This window comes from Podarcis bocagei, assembly GCF_964188305.1.
Source record: "Podarcis bocagei genome assembly, chromosome: 1".
Taxonomy (NCBI): domain Eukaryota; kingdom Metazoa; phylum Chordata; class Lepidosauria; order Squamata; family Lacertidae; genus Podarcis; species Podarcis bocagei.
This window is the reverse complement of record NC_138125.1, coordinates 129,232,954-129,255,092: the sequence shown is the minus strand read 5'-3', so window position 1 is coordinate 129,255,092 and position 22,139 is coordinate 129,232,954. Positions and strand designations below refer to the sequence as shown.

At 38.5% G+C, this 22,139-nt stretch overlaps 1 protein-coding gene across 2 annotated transcripts in view; it reads right to left on the bottom strand.

Annotated features, from left to right (window-relative positions):
- The window catches only part of SATB2 (SATB homeobox 2), a 118,426-nt gene extending 97,870 nt beyond the window's left edge, over positions 1–20,556 (bottom strand). For both annotated transcript variants that reach the window (XM_081167009.1, XM_081167010.1), the window contains exons 1-2: positions 20,431–20,556; positions 19,098–19,325 (exon numbers count right to left, since the gene is read on the bottom strand). In XM_081167009.1, coding sequence (XP_081023135.1) covers positions 19,098–19,266 — 169 coding nt within the window. In that variant the 5' untranslated portion in view covers positions 19,267–19,325; positions 20,431–20,556. The remainder of the gene's footprint in view (positions 1–19,097; positions 19,326–20,430) is intronic.
- Positions 20,557–22,139: the final 1,583 nt, after the last annotated feature.

Below are 22,139 nucleotides of genomic sequence, written 5' to 3'. Positions count from 1 at the left end.
AAAATACACTTTCAGTGCAATTCTGTACATGTTTACTCAGAATTAAGCCACAATTCATTTAGTGGGACTTATTCCCAAATAAGTGAGTCTACAATTGTAACTTTAAGGTAACTGAAATGGGGGGAATATTTTTCTTTCTAGTATCTTTAGTGTATGCGTAGTTATGAGAAGCAGCCAAAATCCAATGCAAGTAATAACTCATTTTGTCCAGTAGCCTGATATTGCAGTCCTATAAACCTGGGAGTAAAGCTCATTTATCCAACGGGATTTGCTTTTTCTCCCTTTGGTTTTTTTTCTGTAGTGTAAAAGTAAAGAAAAACACAAAACAACTCAGTAAGTACCAAAGCAAAATGGACAATAAAAGGTAACACAATATGATGGCACTTGTTAGTGAAAAAACACTATTTCCTAGGATAAAGAAAAAAAAATCAGTGAAAATGATTAATTCTTATCTTCTATTATTATTAACATTCATGTATTTTCTACCACCAAGATAAAAGCAAAGAACCTCTAAGAGCCAAATGGAGAAGAGATATTGCCTCATGGTCACAGTTGCATTGTCCACCACAAGTAGACAGATGCATAGCACTGCATAGTAAGAAAATGACAACACTGTAAATGATAGTCTCAGTTTTCCTAATTATTTCATCCCTGATCAAAAGCAACAGCAATGTTCAGCTGATTCAAGCTAATCAGCCTCACAGACAAGCCATAGCTCTTTTAAAAAAGCAAGCTCATAGACAAATGGTTCACAAACTGAAAAGTTGCTGCTCTTTCAGATACTGTACTGTCCAACACATACTTCAGTATCTGAGAAAACACACACTCATGATTTTTTCCACATGACTAGTGCAACAAATCTTGTTACAGTTACTAGCTCACTCTCTTCCTTCCCCTCACCCATCCTCTCTCTCTCTCTCTCTCTCTCTCTCTCACACACACACACACACACAGAGAGAGAGAGAGAGAGAGAGAGAGAGAGAGAGAGAGAGAGGAAAATACTGTACAGTATATCCAATGGTTCCACTCAGTTGATAGTATGACTTCCATCAGCGGAACAGAGATGGAAGCAATATTCAGCAATACGTCTCCCACCTGCAGCCCTCCATACTTCCCTCACCAACTCCAGAGGGTTGCAAGATGCTCTAAAACAGAATCTGGGGGCAGAGGAAATTGCTAAAAATTGCATGCCACCCCAATCTGCTAACAGAAGCCTTACAATCAGCTGAGCGACAACTTTGGATAAAATACATCATTTTAAAGAAAAGATAGCATACATATTGCTACTATCTTTATTTTCCTCTGAAGATGTAATTCCTTACCAGGAAGGGGGGGGGGACCCTGTCAAACCCAACTTTTCCATTTATGTTAAAGGCAGGCTATGGCTCTGAAAAAAATGCATATTAAAAAACAAAACATAACATAACTTAGTTATTTCTTAATACAACTTAGCCATTTCATTTGTTGTTTTACAAATATCCCACACTACTATATATAATAACATGAACTAATGGAAAATATACTAATATTTCACTTCAAAAGAGTGACGCCATTTTAGAACTAGTACCTTAGATGTTTTTATAAAACCACCTATTTAATACATACTAGTGCTTTTGATGCCCATGGCATTTTAAAAAAATGGTTCAGGGTGAGAGAATTAAAGAGAATTCCCTGCACAGCTATAATTTTTAAATGCCAATTTCTATGCCAGATTCCACCCACAATTAATTTTAATGGTCACGTTACAATGTCTTAAAAGTGCAACTACAAATAGACCTTGTACTGAAATATTAGGATGTCATCATATGTAAGTTTACAGTAAAAGCTTTTTCCAAAAGGAAGAAAAGTGAAGAAACTACTGTATTCACATCTTAAGAGACTAGAAAACCCTGTTGATTTTAAAAAGCAAGTTTAGTGAATTATTATTATTAGCGGATTTTTCTTTGGTACTCCAGGTATTGTTGGACTAAAATTCCCATCATCTCCAGCCAGCATGGCCAGTGGTCAGAGAGGACAGGAGCTGTAGTCCAACAACAAGTAGACAATCTGGGGGACTGAACTACCAAACTGCTCAGGCAAATAGAAGAAGAAGAAGAGAAGAAGAAGAAGAGTTTGGATTTGATACCCCGCCTTTCACTCCCCTTCAGGAGTCTCAAAGCGGCTAACATTCTCCTTTCCCTTCCTCCCCCACAACAAACACTCTGTGAGGTGAGTGGGGCTGAGAGACTTCAGAGAAGTGTGACTACCCCAAGATCACCCAGCAGCTGCATGTGGAGGAGCGGAGACGCGAACCCGGTTCCCCAGATTATGTGACTACCGCTCTTAACCACTACACCACACTGGCTACACCACACCACATACTACGTCGTGGCTGCCACCCAACAAATCCAGACACAGGTGTTTTACCTGAAAGATCAAAACAAATAGATCTTTATTCAGGCAAGTGATGGCACAAGCTCAGCAGCAGACACAGTGCACTCAGGAGGAAGGCAGAAAGCTCAAAACTGCAGGGAAATGACAAAGATGGCCCACCAAGTTTCCCCATCCCTCCTGCCAAGGTTTTAAAGACAAGGTATGACACGTTTGCAGGCTCTCTTGCCTTGTGGGAATGTTGAGTTTTCAAGGGCGCACTCCACCAGAGTGGGTGTGTCTGCTCCCATCTGCAAAGGTGACACCTGGTTCCAGGCAACAGGACTGCAACAGCCTCCCCACTCCGCTGATCAAAGCCCTCTCAACTCCGCAGGAAGGTCAGAGAGAGAGCCAGCATCCCTGCTCCTCCTTCCAAAGCAACTGAAATGGAAATTCCCCTCTTCACCAACCCAGGTCCCACAATTCACACACAACACCCCACACACATTCTTTTCATCCTTGTCTTCTATGGGGGCCTGCTAACCCAAGTCCAAGAGTGTTGCTCATGATATACTGTAGTTTGGTGGTATTTTATCTTGTGTAAATAATCCATGAGGTCACAATGCTCTCATATCATTGGTGCCTAATTATTTATTTTTAACATCATATGACTTCAGCAAAGGCAAGATTATGGGCCCCCTGCTTTCCATAACCGCATGAATCTGGGTATGTATACATGTATACACACTTTGTTTAGGAGCAGGCACCCTCTGCTCTATGCCTTAAGACACCATCACATTTAAAAACTGAAGCCTTTTATGGATGTTGTGTGCTTTGTTAGCTGAATTTCAGTTGAAATAAAATTGCAGCTGTTTAAGTATCTCCTACCATTCTAATAAAAACCAAGATCTATTTGCTACAAAAAATGTAAATAATGGTTGATTACAAAAATACAGAAATTTGATTTCATTGTTGTTCCAAAACAATCAACTTTATTTGGTTTTGCAACTCATATCCTTTATAATAATTATTTTTAAATGGTGATTTCAATCAGGGGTGGCTAACCTTTTTTAGTCTAAGAGCAACATCAGTTTTTGACCAACCCTCTGGGTGCCACATGCAAGGGGTGGGAATGGTCACACACAAACACACACACACACACAGGTAAACATACACACAGGGACACAATCCTGTGCAAATCAGCTAAGGGGGCAATTTACTCAATCAATCTGAGGGAGGGAGAGATTTACAACGGTATTAGAGCCCTGAGATTAGCACACCCTACCACTATGTCTACTTTTTAAAATAACTTTTTCTCACTGCCACCAAAATTGGGATGGGAGGCAGAAAATTTAACTGAGGGGGATTGTTCAGGCTCCAAAACTAAGGGTATTTCATTAAACTTCTATCCTGTCTTTCTTCCCAAAAGAGCACACAATGGCAAAACATGGTGGTAACAGTACAAGTAAAAATAAAATAAAAACATATTTAAAAACAATTAAGGACTTCTAAAAACACTCCTGCTTTAAATACTTGATTGTATTTGACCAATGATGACAGAGCACCCAGCAGTAAAATAGAACCCAATGAAGGCATATAGCTCATGAGAAGGAAATGTAAGTGAAGTGATGAAGGGAAGCACTCTTAATTTAGAGCACTGTGGGCCATTTTAAATGCAACAATAAAGCATGATTTGGAGCATGTTGGTACAGTCATAACTTGATGGCTGCAGAGCTTGATCATTAGGCTATAGACAGAAATGTGGAGTGGAAGATTTTCCAGTGCTAGGGTTGCTATACTTTGAAGAAAGAGAACATATTTACAGACTTCTACATTTAACAACGGATTGCTATGATGACTCTCATTTTAAATACCCCTACTATATGTAGGCTATAGGAACTGTGCTATATTGTTAGTAGCAATGTTCTTAACTTTAACGAGCCTGCCAGAGTAGAGCCATGGGTGCCGCAATTACAAACGCCCATGTGACCACAACACTGGCCTACAGCCGCTGTTCCCCATTGGCCCTAGGAAGAAGGGTGCAGACATGCTGCAGAGTGCTCCCATTCCATTCATGAAAAACAAAGGGTGGGAGCATGACACACGGGGCTTTTAAAATTGTTTCTATTTTAAAAAATTATTGGGTTGTTGTAAACAAAAAACAAATAAACAAATAAAAAAACCTGGACATTCTGCCAAATTTTAAAAATCCTCCCTGACAGAAATTTTAATCCTGAAAAAGAGGAGGTGTCCAGGAAAAAGAGGACATATGGCAACTATCCAGTGCTTTATTCTGTTTTATAAATTCATTAGTAACAATCAATGGGTGCCAACTTCAAATAAAGCATAGGCAAGCTTGGCCGTTTCAAAGTTTTTAGCTTTGTTTACTGAATAGAAGTAAAATAAACATGCTAAATTAGTTCATGCTCTAGGGCATCAGAAAAAATTCTGATGCAAACTAAAAAACTTATGGTGCAAATTACATTAATTATATTAATTTGAAAAGAAAGGTTTTCTGGGATTTTTCTCTATCCAAAAATTCCCAGAAAACCCACATCATTGGCCTTAGCACATGTGTCCCCTTCTCTCTTTACATACTCCAATTTTCTCCCTCAGTTCCAATTTAGTGTCAAACCAGAGTCTGCCATTACATCCAAAGTTGGGCAAGCTATCCAAGGGAAGAAAGAAGCACACAAGCATAGAGCTTGATCACTTAATGCCATACTACGATTTCCCCCCCCCCCATTTCATTTCTATACCACCTTATATTTTAAATAAAAAATCTCAAAGCGGTTTTGTTATTACATATAAACCGACCCTATTAATATATTCCAAATACTAATTATTTTGCTTTGTCCCTTGAGTTGCTTCTAAGCCATCTGAACTGTATGGTTACCAGGGTCTGGCCCGAGGTTGGAAAATAATGTTTTATTTCTTCCTGCTCTCCTCTCACCATTGCTCCCAAGCTTATGGCTGCGTTGGCACAATTCAGTTATACATATGTAAACTAGGTTATATTTACCTAACAGAGAAAAAGGGAAACATGGGAAGGCATCAAGAACAGGAAAAGAAGGGAGGAAGCCTCCAGGTGCACAGAAGTTTATCGAGTCCAATGCATATAAAAAATAAATCCACATTCAGGGGCACTCTTGTATACTTTAACAATAAAAAAATTCCTTCCAGTAGCACCTTAAAGACCAACTAAGTTAGTTCTTGGTATGAGCTTTCGTGTGCATGCACACTTCTTCAGATACACAGATGCACACGAAAGCTCATACCAAGAACTAACTTAGTTGGTCTTTAAGGTGCTACTGGAAGGAATTTTTTTTTATTTTAACTATGGCAGACCAACACGGCTACCTATCTGCATACTTTAACAATGTGAGTCTTAGCCCCGCATGTTGATGGTGCCAAGGGTGATCCTGAAGAATTTATATTTAAAAACTTTTTACTTCAAACATACATCTCTGTATTTGCTTATCATTCACTATACTCTATGTCTACTTACCCAAAATGCAAAAAAGCAGCCAAACATTATATGGCAGCTACTATAATCAATTTCCAAGACTATTACCCTATTTTCCCTATAGGTAGAATGGTCTTGCAGTAACAGATGTTAATAACATTCATTTCACACCATGTTCATTTAACTTTTGAGAGTCCTTGAATTTGCAAACAAAGGTTTATTAGTTAACTTTTCATCAAAGAATTTGAAGTATTATTACCTTTCAGTTCTATGCAAGCTGAATAAACAGAAACATACATATTGCAAACTATGATATGTACATGAATATTAAGAAAATCAATTTGCTGCTGTGTGCATAATGCTGTTGCTTGTAGAAATAACCTCAAATTTACTGTGACTAGTTTGCTCACAAAGTACTGGCATTATGATTTGAATCATCTGCACAATACACTAACAATTCTGTTTCTAGACTCCAGAAGCTCCTAGCCTGAAATGTAAGGATAAATGTTCCATGAGATCACCTTCCTACTATACAACCTGCTTTTATTTCTGCCTAGTCTCCACCTGAACTGTGCTATAAAGATCTTGGATTACTGTACAAGGAAATTGGTAGTCTGAAAGGCCTCATTTTACATCACAAGTAAAATATGGTTCTATACTCTGCCATCTTAGGAACCAAGGAATGCTACACTAAATCATATTCTGAGCCACCGTATATTCTGCAGTCTAAACATCCAAATGGGAAGGCTCCTTTCTTCCTAATCTTGCCCTCTCATGGCACCATTTTTCTAAGCGGCAGGAACACTTAAAAGTCAATTCAGGAAGAAATCAGCATATACCTCACCTTTCAATATCTCCCAAGTCAAATACATAATTACGCAATCACTAGTAATATATGGTTAGTTGTGAGACTGCAAGGAGCTTTAAATAATAATTCTGGGCAATCAAACAATGCATTAGGTTGTATGGGTAAAATTCAAGCTAATTTGGAACCAACAATAAATTCAGATCAAACAAAATGGATCTTGCAAAAGAAATGCAACAGGAAATCTGAAAATGGATCTGGGATAATGCTTATAAACTTTCAGGGGAATTTCCACACATTGTTATTTAGTTAGCATTTACACCAACACAATTAAGCACAATATCCCCAAATGTCAGTGATAAATGTTGACACTCTAGGGCTTTGAGAGCATTTTTTTACATTTTTTAACTAATACATTGAAATTTGGCAATAACAGATATCCAAAATACTACTGGATATAACATTCCAAATGATCCTCTTGCAATTTCAAAAGAGATAGAATTGGAATATAAAAGACTCATCTCTCAAAAGCAACATGTATGGCAATCTCTTAGGAGAAAAGCAAACACTGTTGATCTGATATTGATTAATAGTTTATAAGAATTTGGGATACAGTATGCATGTCCAAAGTAAAGCACAACAAAAGTCAGAGAAAGCAGGCAACAAGTTGTACATTTATAGAGAAACTGAGCCTTTTTATTTTGTATTAGAATAACGAAGTACAATAAAGTAGACGATATACTACATCCTTATGTGGTATTAATAGAATCTGTTAGTAATAAGGTAGCTCCAATATCTTTCATTTTCCCTATTTTATCAGAAATAATCACCATTTATTTCCACCACAACACTTTTGTTACGCTGTATGATATTGGTAAATTATTGTATCATAATTGAATATTGCACGTATTACAATTTTCTGATGTACAGTTTGGCAAATACTATTTTTAAGAGACTGGGGAGGATCATGTCAGTTTTAAGGGCTTACAGAGTTCAACAAACAAATAAGCCAAAGCTTTCCAAACTGTTTGTCGAGACACGTTTGTCTGTCGGCTGCACTGTGTAGGTGTGTTGCGCGAATGCTCCCCATGCTCCTTCTGGAGCTGGAAAAGGGTTAGTTTAACCTCCGGTTTGCTAGTAAAACTGAATTACTATGTTATGAAATGATGCGTGTCTAAAAAATGTTTCACCAAGATGAAAAATTTGGAAAGCTCTGAAATAAGCAAGCACACCCACTGTACTGGGAAGTTTGCAAATAACTTCATCATACCAAAGCTTACAGTTTGCCAGGGACCTTACTTTATCTCTAATTATTAATTCAGTTGATCTAGATGCAGGACTTGTTTATAGTCACCACTCTGAGAGCTTTTCTTCTATCCCCACAGAGGAAAAATGCAGGTGGCCACTGGTGAAGAGGTCAGCTGAATGCTACACGACAGGCAGGCCCAGCTTCAGTACTTCAAGAGTTTGCAATACCATACTAAACTGGGAACTGAGGCCACTAAACTGGGAACTGAGGCCACTCAGACAACAGCTTTCACACTGTACATTCGTGGAGAGAAAGGTTGCAGTGGTGGGGTGGGGAGATTGAGCACAAAAAGTAGCTGCATGAATTAGGACAAAGAGCTGAGAAAAGTGTACGATGGTTTACATCCTAGTTGCTCCTCTGTTTGTGTAATAAGGATAAGTTTTTATGAACTCTCCATCCATCTGTAGCTTGCTACACCAAATCCTGCACCATCCAACAACCAGGAGCATATTTTCAGGGACCTGGGGCCTGCGGAGGGATGGGTAAGGCAGAATAGCCCTGTTCCATGAATGTGAATTATTTTCCATTCATGGAACAAAAGTTAGGATCCAAGACACATTTTGGGAAGAAAACTTCACTGTCTCCACCACTCAGATATTCCTTCCATTTCATAAAGCTGACAGATGACAAACGAATCAAGTTGTAATGAACAAAGGGGAGGTGGAATTACTGGCAACAGGAAGTGCTTCCTCTCACTGAATTTAAAAGGCATAAGCCCAATTATTTCACCTCTACTTTAAAATCTTAATAACAGCAGTTAGTAAAAACTTGTCCATGTCTGTGAGCACAAGTCGCATATTTTCCACCATAAATACAGATTTTAGCTAACAAGATGAAGTAAACTAAACACCAGTTCAGTTACTCTGTATTTTCTCAAAGTCTAAAAATTGGTAGACTATGTGACAGGTCCATCTCATTTTTCTTAATGATGTTTTTATTATTCTTTCACCCAATTAAAACAGAAATGGATATTGCATCTTCTGACTGTATAATTGTTATTGTAATCTGTTTTCGATCACTGCTTGGGAAATTGGTCCAAAACAACATAAACTATCCACAGCCTCAAAATTCAAGTCATTTTCTTTTACTACGACACTTAAGGAGACATCTATCATGTTGCTCTGCTAGCATGTGAGTATTATGGCAAAAAAGTTATTTGTAAGTTGGGAAAAGACATTATGAAAGGCACCTTTTACTGCAAAGTAATGCATAACTCATAAGTGAGATTTTTATTCCTTAATAGCCAATAAAATACAAAATAGCAAATCTAAGAGATATGCATATTCAGTTGTAACATATAAATAATGAAAAGGCACATCACATAAAAATATGATTTTATTTTCCATTTTAAAATATAGGTTATTCAAAGGGCATGCTTCATTTGTAATATGACTGCATCAGCAATATTTATCTTTTAAAAGGAAGATCCTAAACATACTCCTAAACACCTTTACATGGAATGAAAGAAAAACCCAGAAACCTACTGACAGATAAATACGCTAAACAAAAAATAAAATTTTCTCACAATACTATTATTATGTTGCTCATATTAGTCCAACTAACAGTGCAATCCTACCCACATAAACTCAGAACTAATGCCACACTAATTTCAATGTGTCTTACACCTACGTAAATGTGAATAGGTTTGCAGCCTAAACCACATATCTTAGAGATAAACTTAAGTAGCTTCTAGGCCCAACACTATTACATGTTATGAAAAACTGCAAATCAAGTTATTGAAATAAAGTTTCTTTGTTTACCAAAGAAACAGTGTCATGTAACAAGTAAAGATTAGCCAGTTAACAATGACACCTTGTATCTTTAAAAATGTGATGTGGGAACCTATTTCCATTGTTTTAAATGGAACTTCCACCTATACGATTTTAGGTTATGATCTTAAACTTATTTCCTAGGACTCAAGTTTATTTTCAAGTCTACATACATCTCCAATTTTACTATGCAGAATACATTTGTTCTCCATGTACACAGACTGCCCATGGGTGCACATTCGCATGGATCAACATAATGACCACAGCTTGGCACCACATGCATAATCAGGAAGGAACTTAAGGAAAGTCTCAGGCTCAAATGGTTTCTTCCCTCTTTCTCCCTTGTGGTTGGGAGAAGACTTTAACAGAGTTTAGTTTCACTTTCCACTAATCCTAGCTTGTCATATCAGAGGAACCAACGTTCATGGTTTAAAACAAATTCTGGTCAGCATCAAAACAAACCAACTTGGAACTATGAGGTTTGAAGCTGGCTTGTTTAACTAACAAGAGTTTGTTTTAAACCACAATCTCTGGTACATATGACACAAGTCAGGATAAATTGAAAGTTGGAACTAAATACCTGTTAAGTTCTTCTTGCAGTTGAACAGGAGGCAGGAAGCGAGGAACTGTGCAAGAGCAAGGTTCCTTCCTGCTTATGGATATGACTCTAAACCATGGTTTAGCATTATATGCAAACCAGGCTAATATGGGAACAGGGCAGTAAACCAGTTAGAAAAACTGCTGGAAAATTGAATGTCTTCCATATCCATAACTACCTGATTCACATCTGGCATCATTGTATCATGTATACAATGTATACACAATACAATCATGTATTGTGTCAACCAGACATTATTAAAGGAGTAGAATGCAGCAACTTGCTTCTGTTAGCAAAAGGACTTTCGTCTATGCAACAAAACTCCCCCGCTGTGTGCACTCCCTAAATTTGTACCAAATTTGGGAGGGGTACATGGGAAGTGGAGAGGGAAGGGAATTTGTGTTGCATGAGTGGGAATTATTGTACTAACGGCAGTGCATTATTGGATACCACCCTAAGACTCCTTTTGTATGTTTCATCTTTAACTGAAATTCTATTTTGCACAGATTTGCACAGATTTGCAGATATTATAGTATGCATAATCCTGCTATCTCTAGATACAACATAGGAACATTTGACCACAGTTTCAGTAATAACCACTGAAAGGCACAAATGACTGCTCATAAACTGCAAAGAAGCAGGTCATATGATAGCAAGTATATTTCTAGTCCTCCTGAACACACATAGAATTATTAATTTCTAACAGCACAGCAATCGTTAACAACCTAAAACTTGGGGAAACGGTCCAATTCATTTTTTAATAATAATATTTTTTAAAGCCCTAAAAGGCCTCAGTCCAGTATACCTGAAGGAGCGTCTCCACCCCCATCGTTCTGCCCGGACACTGAGGTCCAGTGCCGAGGGCCTTCTGGCGGTTCCCATGCTGTGAGAAGCCAAGTTACAGGGAACCAGGCAGAGGGCCTTCTCGGTAGTGATGCCCGCCCTGTGGAACGCCCTCCCACCAGATGTCAAAGAGACAAACAACTACCAGACTTTTAGAAGACATCTGAAGGCAGCCCTGTTTAGGGAAGCTTTTAATGTTTAATAGACTATTGTATTTTAATATTCTGCTGAAAGCCGCCCAGAGTGGCTGGGGAAACCCAGCCAGATGGGCAGGGTATAAATATATTATTATTATTATTATTATTATTATTATTATTATTATTATTATTATTATTATTATTATTATTATTTGAGACATGTAAACAATTCTAACTGCATCAAACATCCACCAATAAATGGTTTGCATCTCACAGCAGTACACAAACCAGTTTACTGCATTTTTCCAGTGAATGCCATAACTTGAAAAATGCCTGCATTAGTTTCACTACCACTAAAACGCAATGCTAATTGTAGCTCTGCACAGAACATGCACATGTGTGTGTACACACACACACACACACACACACACACACACACACAAAGCTGTCTTGCACTTTACATTTTACTCACTAAAACATGTGGTAAACTCATTCAGTTCCATAACCCATTACATGTAAAACAGTCCTTAAATTCTAAGGCTTTTGTGTCTAAGACTGCACAGATTTTCATTAAATTATTGACATTACAGTAAGACAGTTGTGTTAAATCCCCAAAGAGCAGAGCACCTCTAGAAATATCCTCTACTTGTCTCATTAGCAAAATTAATTTTTAATCTTAAATATTTTTGCATCAAACACTTTTAAAAATTAAAAGTTATAGAGTGAGGGGGGAATTATTTGGTACAAGGTAAATATTATATCACTTGGGGAATCAATTTGTTGGACAACTCATGCATTGCTATGAACAAGCAGAGACAATATGTTCAAAGCAATCAAAGTAAGTTTAGAGAATAGAAAGCCTACTGAACTTATTTCCCCAATACTGTTGTAAAATTGACATAACTATACTAATTTTTGAATTGATATTGTTAATACAATGGACATAATGAAGGCTCTAAAAGAAAATATTAGTGCTAATCTTTAAAAAGATACGATAATAGAGAAAGCCTTGCACAATGCTGATCCTTTTTTTCTGCACTCCAAATTAACTGAAACTTATTCTTCACAAACACAAGATCAATGCTTAATACTCCCTGATGAATGCTCAGCTTAAATATGGTGGGAAAATGCAGCACGGGAGAGATAATTAAGTACATTTCTCTGAAATCTTCAGTTTCTCAAATGTTTGTCAGTTGTGGCTTTAGCTCTTAAAACAGTTTCACTTATAGAATGTCTTCATATGAAAGTGCATCTGTTTCTGAGGAGTTTATACAGTAGGAATCAATTAACATAGGATTGATTCATCATTTATTGGGGGGGCAGCTAAGCACACACTATAGTTCAAAGTTAATATTCTGTGTTGCCAAATGAGCACTTTCTCTTTCAGAGGGTGCTGTCACATACACACATTGTGTCAGCTGAGCACTATCTTGGATTGTGAAGCCCCATTAGACAGGCAGGAGCTGAGCCCTAGTACCCTAAAAGATGGTATTTTAATCTTAAAATGCTGTTGACCGTTACTGAAAAGAACCCAGTAAATAACCCGTATAAGTTACCCAACGTTATATGATATGGAACTAGATTAGTCTGCTTAATGTCTTGGGTTATAATGGCCTAATGCTTTCCTAATTTTCACTTATTCCACATAATTTTCCGTTATTCCCAAAGAGAAAATGAATTTCATTAACAATAATGATGATGCATTGTTTCATTGTTGCACTTTCATGCTTACTATACTACCGTCAGGGGTTTTTTCTGTGGCTTGCTTTAGTAACAATAAATTAGCTCAGAATTATATCAGCATACATTCTACATTAGATTGTCATTAACTGTCGCACTTTGCCCAGCTCTGAAGTCCTACAGAATATAAGTCTGTCAAAATATTGTACAGTATACCTCTTACAAAGCACCACTTTTTTCTCCAACTTCTAAGTGCACAGTTTCAGTGTAAAAAATTAACATCAAGATTTATAAAGCATTGTTGAAATACATTTCTTGCACAGGTGATACAATGTATTCCACTATCACCAGTTAATGTGCATTGTAGAAAATGTTACATTTTGTATGCTATATTGTACACACAGATAGGCTACATTGACCATAACCACTTTTCAGCAGATAAGCTACTAATAGATTAATTTTTTTAAAAAAAACACCACATCATATATCAACATTTAGTACAAGAGTGGAAGGCACAGAGTTAGTCTACTCCATGTACTTCTGCTGACACTAGAGCCCCAGTGCTATGTACTAACTAAGAAATCATTTAAACTTGGTTTCTAGTAAATAGATGTTAGCATCAGAATGCATGTATAAAACATAAGAATATTGGCCCGTCCAAAACACATTTAATTGGAAATGAATCATACTGTTTTGTTATTTCAAATAAGTAGACTTGGACTCCTTACTCCTCATCCTACAGCTATCAAAAAAAAAAAAGCCTACAGGTCTGCTCACTTTCTAGGGAAATATGGTCTATATTAATGCTATATTAACAGAAATAAAGGAGCTAATGGGCCCTGATCAACAGAGAAGTTTGGAAAAATATTATAATGGTCTTGATCCTAAGCATGCTTCTCCCAATCAACTCAGCTACACTTCTAATCAAGTGAATTTAATGCACATGCAGATACAGGCAATGTAAAGCCTGACTAGACAATTTACTTTGCACCTAAATCCAAAACATGACTGTGTTTCTCAAAACATTAACAGTCATGCATTCTGTTGAAATCACTGGGATTTACTTCCAAGTAAGCATCTGATCCAATTTTTCCAAAGTATAAACAAACATGCATAAAAGACTTAGAGCTAATACTGATGTTTCAAATCTCTTATGGTTACAACTTTATGAAGAACATTTCAAGTAAAATGTTCCAAAATGATCCTAGATGACTCCTCACTGGATGATATTTTATATTTTTGTGGATGCTGAGCTGCAAATATTTTGAAACCAAATCAACTACAGATTTGCTCTTAATACAGAAATCACAGAAGACTATTCTCTCACTGGGAGAAAGGAGATGGCATACTAGGTGACTCCAAGTGTATGCAATGTTCATGTTTAAAAGACAAAGACGGATGTAAAAAAGTATAAAACTCATTATACTATCTAAAGAGCAATACTGTTCCTCAAATTTTACTTTAGAGGGTTTAGTTTTGTAACACACACACACACATATATATATGAATCAATACTTTTAAAAATGTTAGCATGAACTATTTTTTAAAAAAAATGTGTATTATCCAACATGTTATATTATATAAAAATTGTGTAATCCAAATTTGTGCAAGAGTAAACCTGTCTTTGTCATTTGAACTAGCTTTCGTAATCAAGGAAATGCAATATACCTCTCACACAGTTACAATGAATAGAAGGAACAGTAATGAAATACAAAGTATTATTCTCTACCAGTAAATCACATTAACAGTTGTCACACACAATATTCAGATGACAACTTATATCAATGCTCTCATCAATGTGTCCTATCTGAATGCTTCAAACATTAACCTTGATTTCCCATCATTATATTTGTCAACAGTAATAAAGGGTCACAACATACTCCTACACCTGGTTCTACTAGTAGTAGTAATTACTTATATGTTACTGCTGTCAACAGTAGTATGCTAGGCCTGAAAACAAAGGCTGTAATTCTGCTTGGATGTAAGAAACACTGAATCCAATGACACAGTATCTAACACTGCAACCATGTTCAAACTTCTCTTGAAGTAACTCCCACTGAATGCAATGGGCCTTTTATTCTGAGTTAACCCCAATTAAGGCCTAGCTCTATAATATTCTGCTAGCTTTTTAAAACATAATTATCATTTATCTGATAAACACTGAACCAGATTAAGAAGTGTACCTATATTTAACTTCCAAAAAGACAGAAACTGAATATTTTATAATCAAAACAGCTGTATCAAAATATGCGTATTTCTCTTAACATTTAAACTGTATAGGATATCATTTATTTTATATAGCCCACTGAGAAATAGCACAAAAGGTTGATCTTCCAATAAAATATTAAAATATAACTTTGTTAAACACGCCGCTGCCGCCCCTCGACTTCTATTTAGGTAAATTTCTAATAGTTTTTGAATCAGTATTAACATCGTAAAAAAGATGCACTTCAAGCTTCTACCACCACTATAGGAATCAATTGGTATAGGTGAAATATCCTACTATTATACTAGATTTTAGCATGTGGCGCTAGTGGATTCTATATTTCAGTTTATTTCATCAAAGGACAAAATAGAAGATTTGTTTAAAGCAACCCCCACTGATTTTAACACTTCTAAATCAGTAAAATTAGGATCATAGCCTTAATTATTAAGCACAGTTTTTACTTGAGTTCTTCAGACTGATTTTCCATCTCTTAAAGAGTAATAAAATGTAAATGCACATGAGAATTGAAAAATCGTGAACACAGATACAGTACATTTTAATCAGGATTTTTACAAATCTGAGTTTCCTGGCCATTAATCATCCTTTTTCAAAATCCTTATGGAGCGAATTACTAACTGAGAGGGGACGCCAATTCTAGTAAGTGAATGTTACCCAGCAGGGATATAAAGCTGTCAACACCACAGAGCTCTTGCTTGCTTTAACCTCTCTCCCAGGCGTCATATGTGTTTTAAAGAGATATTCGCCTTTTTCTCCCACAGTCTCACTATAAAAACTGCCAATCATGAGTATCATAGCACTTCTGTTTTATTACATAGATGTTTAAAACAGACTACTTAGGTAACTGCAGGAAGTGCTAGAATACCTAAGGCAAAAAAAGTTAACCCTGACTACTTCAACTAAAATTAACACTGTAAATAGTAAAAGGTTTTTAAGTCCCCAGGGAAACTTACTTCTACCACGCCCTGCTTAACATTTGTTTAGGATTTTTCAAGACTTTTATCTCTCTTCCCAATGTCAAAAAATGTTTCACTCTAGAACAGCTATTATGCCACTAGTTGCAGAACAACTTCCCGTAAAATCTCTTTTACCATGCCTTCCCCTCCCAAAAAAACAGTGAAGTGCAATTGCGTATCGTTGCGAGTTTTTGCCTTTACTTAGAGATATCATTATAAAGAATAAGGAAATCTAAAAATAGTAAGTCTACCAATATAAGTTCATCACTTGGCCATGTCTTCAGATCTGTTAACTCATTATTTAATCAAATAGAACATAGTGATAATCCATGTATTATCTACTCCCCCCCCCCCGCAAAGAGAAACAAGAGAACTAAGGTTCTATAGTCATGCTATTTTTAAAGCAACTGATGTGAAATTCAGGAACTTTCCTCAGCTTTTCATTAAATATCAAACCCACCATAGATGTTGAATATTAACGTAACTAGATAGTATCTTGTTAACTAACTTTCATAGGCCAGAGATTTTTACATATGGCCTAAGTTTTCCTTTCTGGTATAACTATTTTCACCTCTATAAAAATCATATTTGAGTGTTACAGTTACAGTAAAGGTACAACTTTCATACCACTGCAATACAGCTTTTAAAGCCACATTGTGATTTGTACTGAAAATTGTGGTCACTTTTTTCTAAAACAGTTTTAGAAACGGCTGTAGCAAAAAGCCATTCATGAGACAGTTGTGCTAGTTATCCTAAAATATTTTAATATAAAATGATGATCAATTTAAAACAAACATTGCCCTATCACGATAGTAGGACTTAAAACTACTTTAAAAAAATATGTATTGCTGAGTTGAGAAATCAAACATTTTTTCATTCTTACTTAAAAATGGAACACTAGCCAACAAGTGCAAGGACAAAAAGAAACTTTATGAAACAAGAAGTTAACAGGAAAAAATGTATCAGCAGTTCATAAAAAGGTGACCCCTTAGGAGCTGGCCTTGAGGAATGAAAGTCTTCATGTAAAACTGAATAAAATCCTCTATCCACCATCACACTTGACTGAATGTCTGCAGTTTGAACAGTTTGTGATATCAAACTGTTGTGACCTTCTTGTGGCAAAGCACTGAAGCAATTTGGAAACATACATAGGCCAAAATTTAAAAATAAGCCTCCCACACACACCTCAGTGTAGATTAGAAACCCAAAAGACATTAAAGCAAACCCGCAAACCCTTTCTTAAAAAGCAATAATGCTTCAAATAGCCCCCAGCTACTGCAGGGCATATCTCGAAATATTTACAGAAAGATTTAGTCAGCAGCAAATCCACAAGTACTCCATTATTACTTTTTACACTTTCTTTCTAGCATAATATTTAATTTAACACTTTTTCTTTTCTTTTTTGCCTCTAAGAACAAATCAATAAGAGCAACAGTGAGAAAAAGGTTCATTCACCAACTCTCTAAGCTCTGTCTAAACTCTTAGCTGTCTTTACACAAGATTATCTTAGAATATACAGATAACTAACTTAGGGGAAGAAGATAACCTCAACCTACAGCTTCTTAACAATCTTTGGCAATTACTAATCCCGCTGAGCAAGAAATGTTTTGTTAAAAGCAGTGCAGTGGTATTATGCTGTATTTTCTTGCATTTCTTCCTATGCAATAAGATTTTTGACCATAAGCATTATAATATGTTACATATTTTCCAGAACAACCTGTTTTATATGTATTTTTTCTTCTTTAGAAACTGTGCAGAAATATTAGATCCTGCACTTATATCTGGGTCCAAATATAAGGTAAAAGAAGTGAGAAATCATGACATTCAGAACTAAAGATCTTTAAGCAGCTGCATGTTTGGGATTTTAAGTCATCTACTTGAGACACTGAAATCATACCACAGAACATGGAAGAATGAGTATCTAGAAAAAATGATATATACACTGTCCAACAACTCTATCAGTGCATTTAAAAAATAATTCTAGCAACTGTCCATAAAAGGAAAAAAATATCCCATTTTGTTTCGGAGAGTATTCTTTAAAGTTATTATCTTGTACATTTACTTGGTATTATATTCTACTGATTGCTATGGAAAGTTTTCTTCCAAGTAAGCGTGTTGGGATCACAACCCTAGAACATCATTAAGCTACTCTACTAGATTCCATAAATCTCAAATAAGCTAGACTAGTAATAGGTACAGTAACAGTACGGCAAATAAACTAGACTCATAAGGTGTATAGTATAGCAATTTACCGGTACTCCTATTTAGAAACAAGCCATTCATAAAATTTTGAAGAACAAATTCTTTTTCTCCATGCATTCTTAGCTATGAAAATGACTAGATTTTCCCCATTACAAGACTAAAAAAAAACCCAACCCGCTTTCTGAGATACAAGCAAGATAAGCTTAACTTTACAATTCCAAAACTTTTATAAAATATTCTAAATTAGCTTCCAGTTAAACTGTAAAATACTAGGGATATAATTAAGATCCTTTTTAATTGAGTTAAAGAACTAATATCTTTGTCCCATGATCCAAATACAGTAACAGTGCAAAAAAGCCACAATTTAGAAAGCAACCCAGAACAAAAGCCAAACAAAAAACCCCAAAACATTTTATATGTCCTTCTAACACAGGGGCAGAGAACGGAACACCTTTAAGCTTTCCAGGAAAAGCTAAGAACTCTAACAGTGACATAACCAGCTAACACCTCATACACAGTGGCAGCATGCCCAAAATATGCCACCTTCTGTATAAACCACTTTCCTGTTTAACCATAATGAGGCTGTTGGTTACTGATGAAAGAAGCAAGAGGGACATTAGCAGTCTGCCACTGACTTTCTTCCTGTAACCCTACACCAAGAGACACTCAAGCTTCACCAACCTGAACCCTGACACCCTGTGCCATTGTAACACAGCCGTCAGCCTGTTATGTATACATTAGTTCAACTAGGTTTGTTACCTCCCACTGATTTGGTGACAGAGCCATTGGGCCTCCCTCGGGCTCCCATAGGGCTGCCATTCTGTTCAAGTCTGGCCACCTTCACAGGGGGAGGACCTTTGACATCAGGGCTGCCGCTCCCTCTGTCTGGGCTATCCCTTAGACAGGGACTCTCACTTCTCCGGTCCATACTACTTTGAGTTGGAGACAATGTTCCCACAGGCAGATCACAATAAAATGAGCAAGGACCTAGAAAGAAAGAGAGGAGAAGAGGGAGAAAAGAAATGAGCAGTACCACTTCAGAAGCATCCAAACTGAATGTATCAATTAATCACATATACATTAAAAAAGGAAGAGCACTTCAAGCCAGAATTAAAACGATCTGCATAAGCATGGAGGACCTTAGCCAGAAGGCTTCGCTTTTGCACCTGACTTGTGAACGCGCTTCCGATGCTGCTGCTGCTCGCGAGCCGGCAGCTAACAAGGAAGGGTCACGGAAGTTGATCATTCATTCAACTTCAGCTTTATAAACCAAGCTATTGCTAGTACCGAAGCTATTTACAGGCTACGGTTTTCGTCTTTGGGGTCGAGTGCAATTTAGAAAAGCAAGGGACTTGGGCAAACAAATGTATTTAGAAGCGAGTATGCAGTACACTGTATCCAATAGACTAATGCATTTCAGATGGTAAGTGAACCAGTAAAGAGGTTCAATTAGGTACCTAGTAATACATTTAAAAATGGGTCCTGTACCGGGAGAACTAGGAAGGAATGGCAGGCACCTAAGGACACTTAAAAATGTAACCCCACTTCCAAACTTAATTTTTAAAAAGCATTTTTTTAAAAAATACTGCGTGCCAGGCATCTTCCTCTCTGCTTTTAAACACACTTAGAAATCGATGCCTTAAGTCTATTCTTTGCCGCTTCTTTCCCGCTTTGTTTTGTTTATTCTTAGGCAAAGGAACATTAAAGTACAAATTTGATCGGCAGGGAGGGTGGAAAAATCCCTGCATCCTCCGGGATTTCCCCTTTGCTAGAATGTGCATTGGCAGGTCGGTTCGATATTTTGTGCCGAACTGCTATCTCAAGCAGATTGAGTTTTCAAGCTTGATTACACAACGTAGCGCAGCAAAAACCAAAAAAAGAGAGAGAAAAGCCACGGCTAGAGCAGTTTGCGGGGTCACGCAGAAACAAACAAATGGGAGCGTAATATAGAATAGCAACATTTCAGCCAAAAGCACCTCCGTCACAGCGAGAGACATCCGTAAATTATTTTGTTTGCTTCGATCTAGCTGCTTAAGAGAAACCTTTCAGGACCACCGCCGTGAACATCGGAGAGCTTTCCTGGAGTACTTACTGCTTATAGTCTGTCCGTAACTTGGCTGAGTTGGGCTCTGTCCATGGATCAAAAGTAGAGAATCCAGGGTGGAAAGTTTTCTGGGTTCTTCTCTGCACGTTATTATTCTCTCCTCGTCTATTTCGTCTCCCCCAACCCACCGCCACCTCCAGTCCCGATGGTTTTTTGGGGGGGGAGAGGCTTGCGCTCCCAGGTCAGGATGCCTCGCCGTCTTGCGCCAGAGTGGGCTTTGGGTGCTTGGAGGAAAGAGCTCTTCCCGAAAGGGCACCCGAGGTGGTTGTGAATGCGAAAGAAGACGCGAGAGAGAGCCCTGGGATCGACGAGGAAGTAGAGGGAGGGAAACACTAATTTCTCTCACCTTCAGCAAAAAAAAAAAAAAAAAAAAGGTGGTGGGGGGAGAGAAATCAAAGAGGGGAGGGGGAGAAAAAAAGGGGTGGAGAGGCTGCCTCTAAAGAGGGGAGAGAGAGAGAGACGCTATCCCGAACGAGCAGGAGAAGAAGAGGCAGCAGGAGCCGGTGCTCTGGTGGCCGCCGAGCAGGCAAGCAGCGCCCGATGTGTCACTTTCAATCTCTCCCTCCGCCAGGCAGGGAGAGCAGCAGCAGCAGCAGCAACAGCAACAACACGAGGGATTCGCCAGAGAGGAGACAAATGATTATTAGTTGCGTTGAGTCATCAAGCAAAGTGAGTCCTTTTCTGGGGTTGTCCTTCCTCGCTTTGGGGTTTGTTTGTTTTTTTGTCCCCCCCCCACCCGCCCCACTTTAGGGTTGGTGTGGTTCTGATGGCGATGCCTTCCCCTCCCTCCTTCCTCCTTCCCTCCTCTTGGAATCCAAAATAACAGCTCAGCTTCCTCCCTTCTTCTTCTTCCCCTCCTACTTTTCTTTTCTCCCCCCCCCCTCCTCTCCTTCCTCCTCCTCTCTTCCCTAAAAATAGTCTCCCCACGTTAACTTAGGGGCAGGATAGAGCCCTTCCTCTTGGCAAAAAAAAGGGGGGGTTGCAAATTGCGATTGCTGCTGCTGCTGCTGCTGCTGCTGCTGCTCCGGCCGCCAGCACCGCCGTTTTGCATGCATGCATGCAGGCGGAGGACAGAGAGAGAGAGAGAGAGAGGCTCGCCTGGCAGGAAATTAAAGCCCAATAAATATATAATAAATGGGAGACACGCGGCGGTTCGCGCAAGCACACGGGCGAGGCAGAAGAAGAGCAAACTTAAGGCGCCGGGCGGGGAGGGACAGGCGGGCGGGGAGAGGCGGGAATGGTGGGGAGGAGAGAAGAAGGAGCGAGGGAAGTAACGCGGAGGGAAAGGGGGCCGGGTTGGAGGGAGGAGAGGCGTGTGAAATGGTGGAGTGGGGGGGGGAGAGGGGGGGTTGACTGCTGGGCCGGCAGAAGGGAGCGAGGAGAGGAGAGCAGCGGCCGCCGCCGCCGCCGCCCGGGACACCCGAGGAGGCGGAAGGGAAACGCGGGAGAGGGTCCATTCCGGGCGCCTCCTTCCCCGGGTCCGCAGCGACCCGAGGCCTCCAAACAAGCGCCCTCACGCAAGAGGGAGAGGGAGCCGCGTGTGTCCCCCCCCCCACCGCCCCGAGTATATGAGAGTGAGAGAGAGAGGCGGGAACCGCCTCAACCGCCGCCTCAGTCCTGAGGAGAAAGCGCGCGAGCGAATAACCGCACACACATACGCCGCCGCCGCCGCCGCCGCCGCCCGCTCTTTTCTGCTC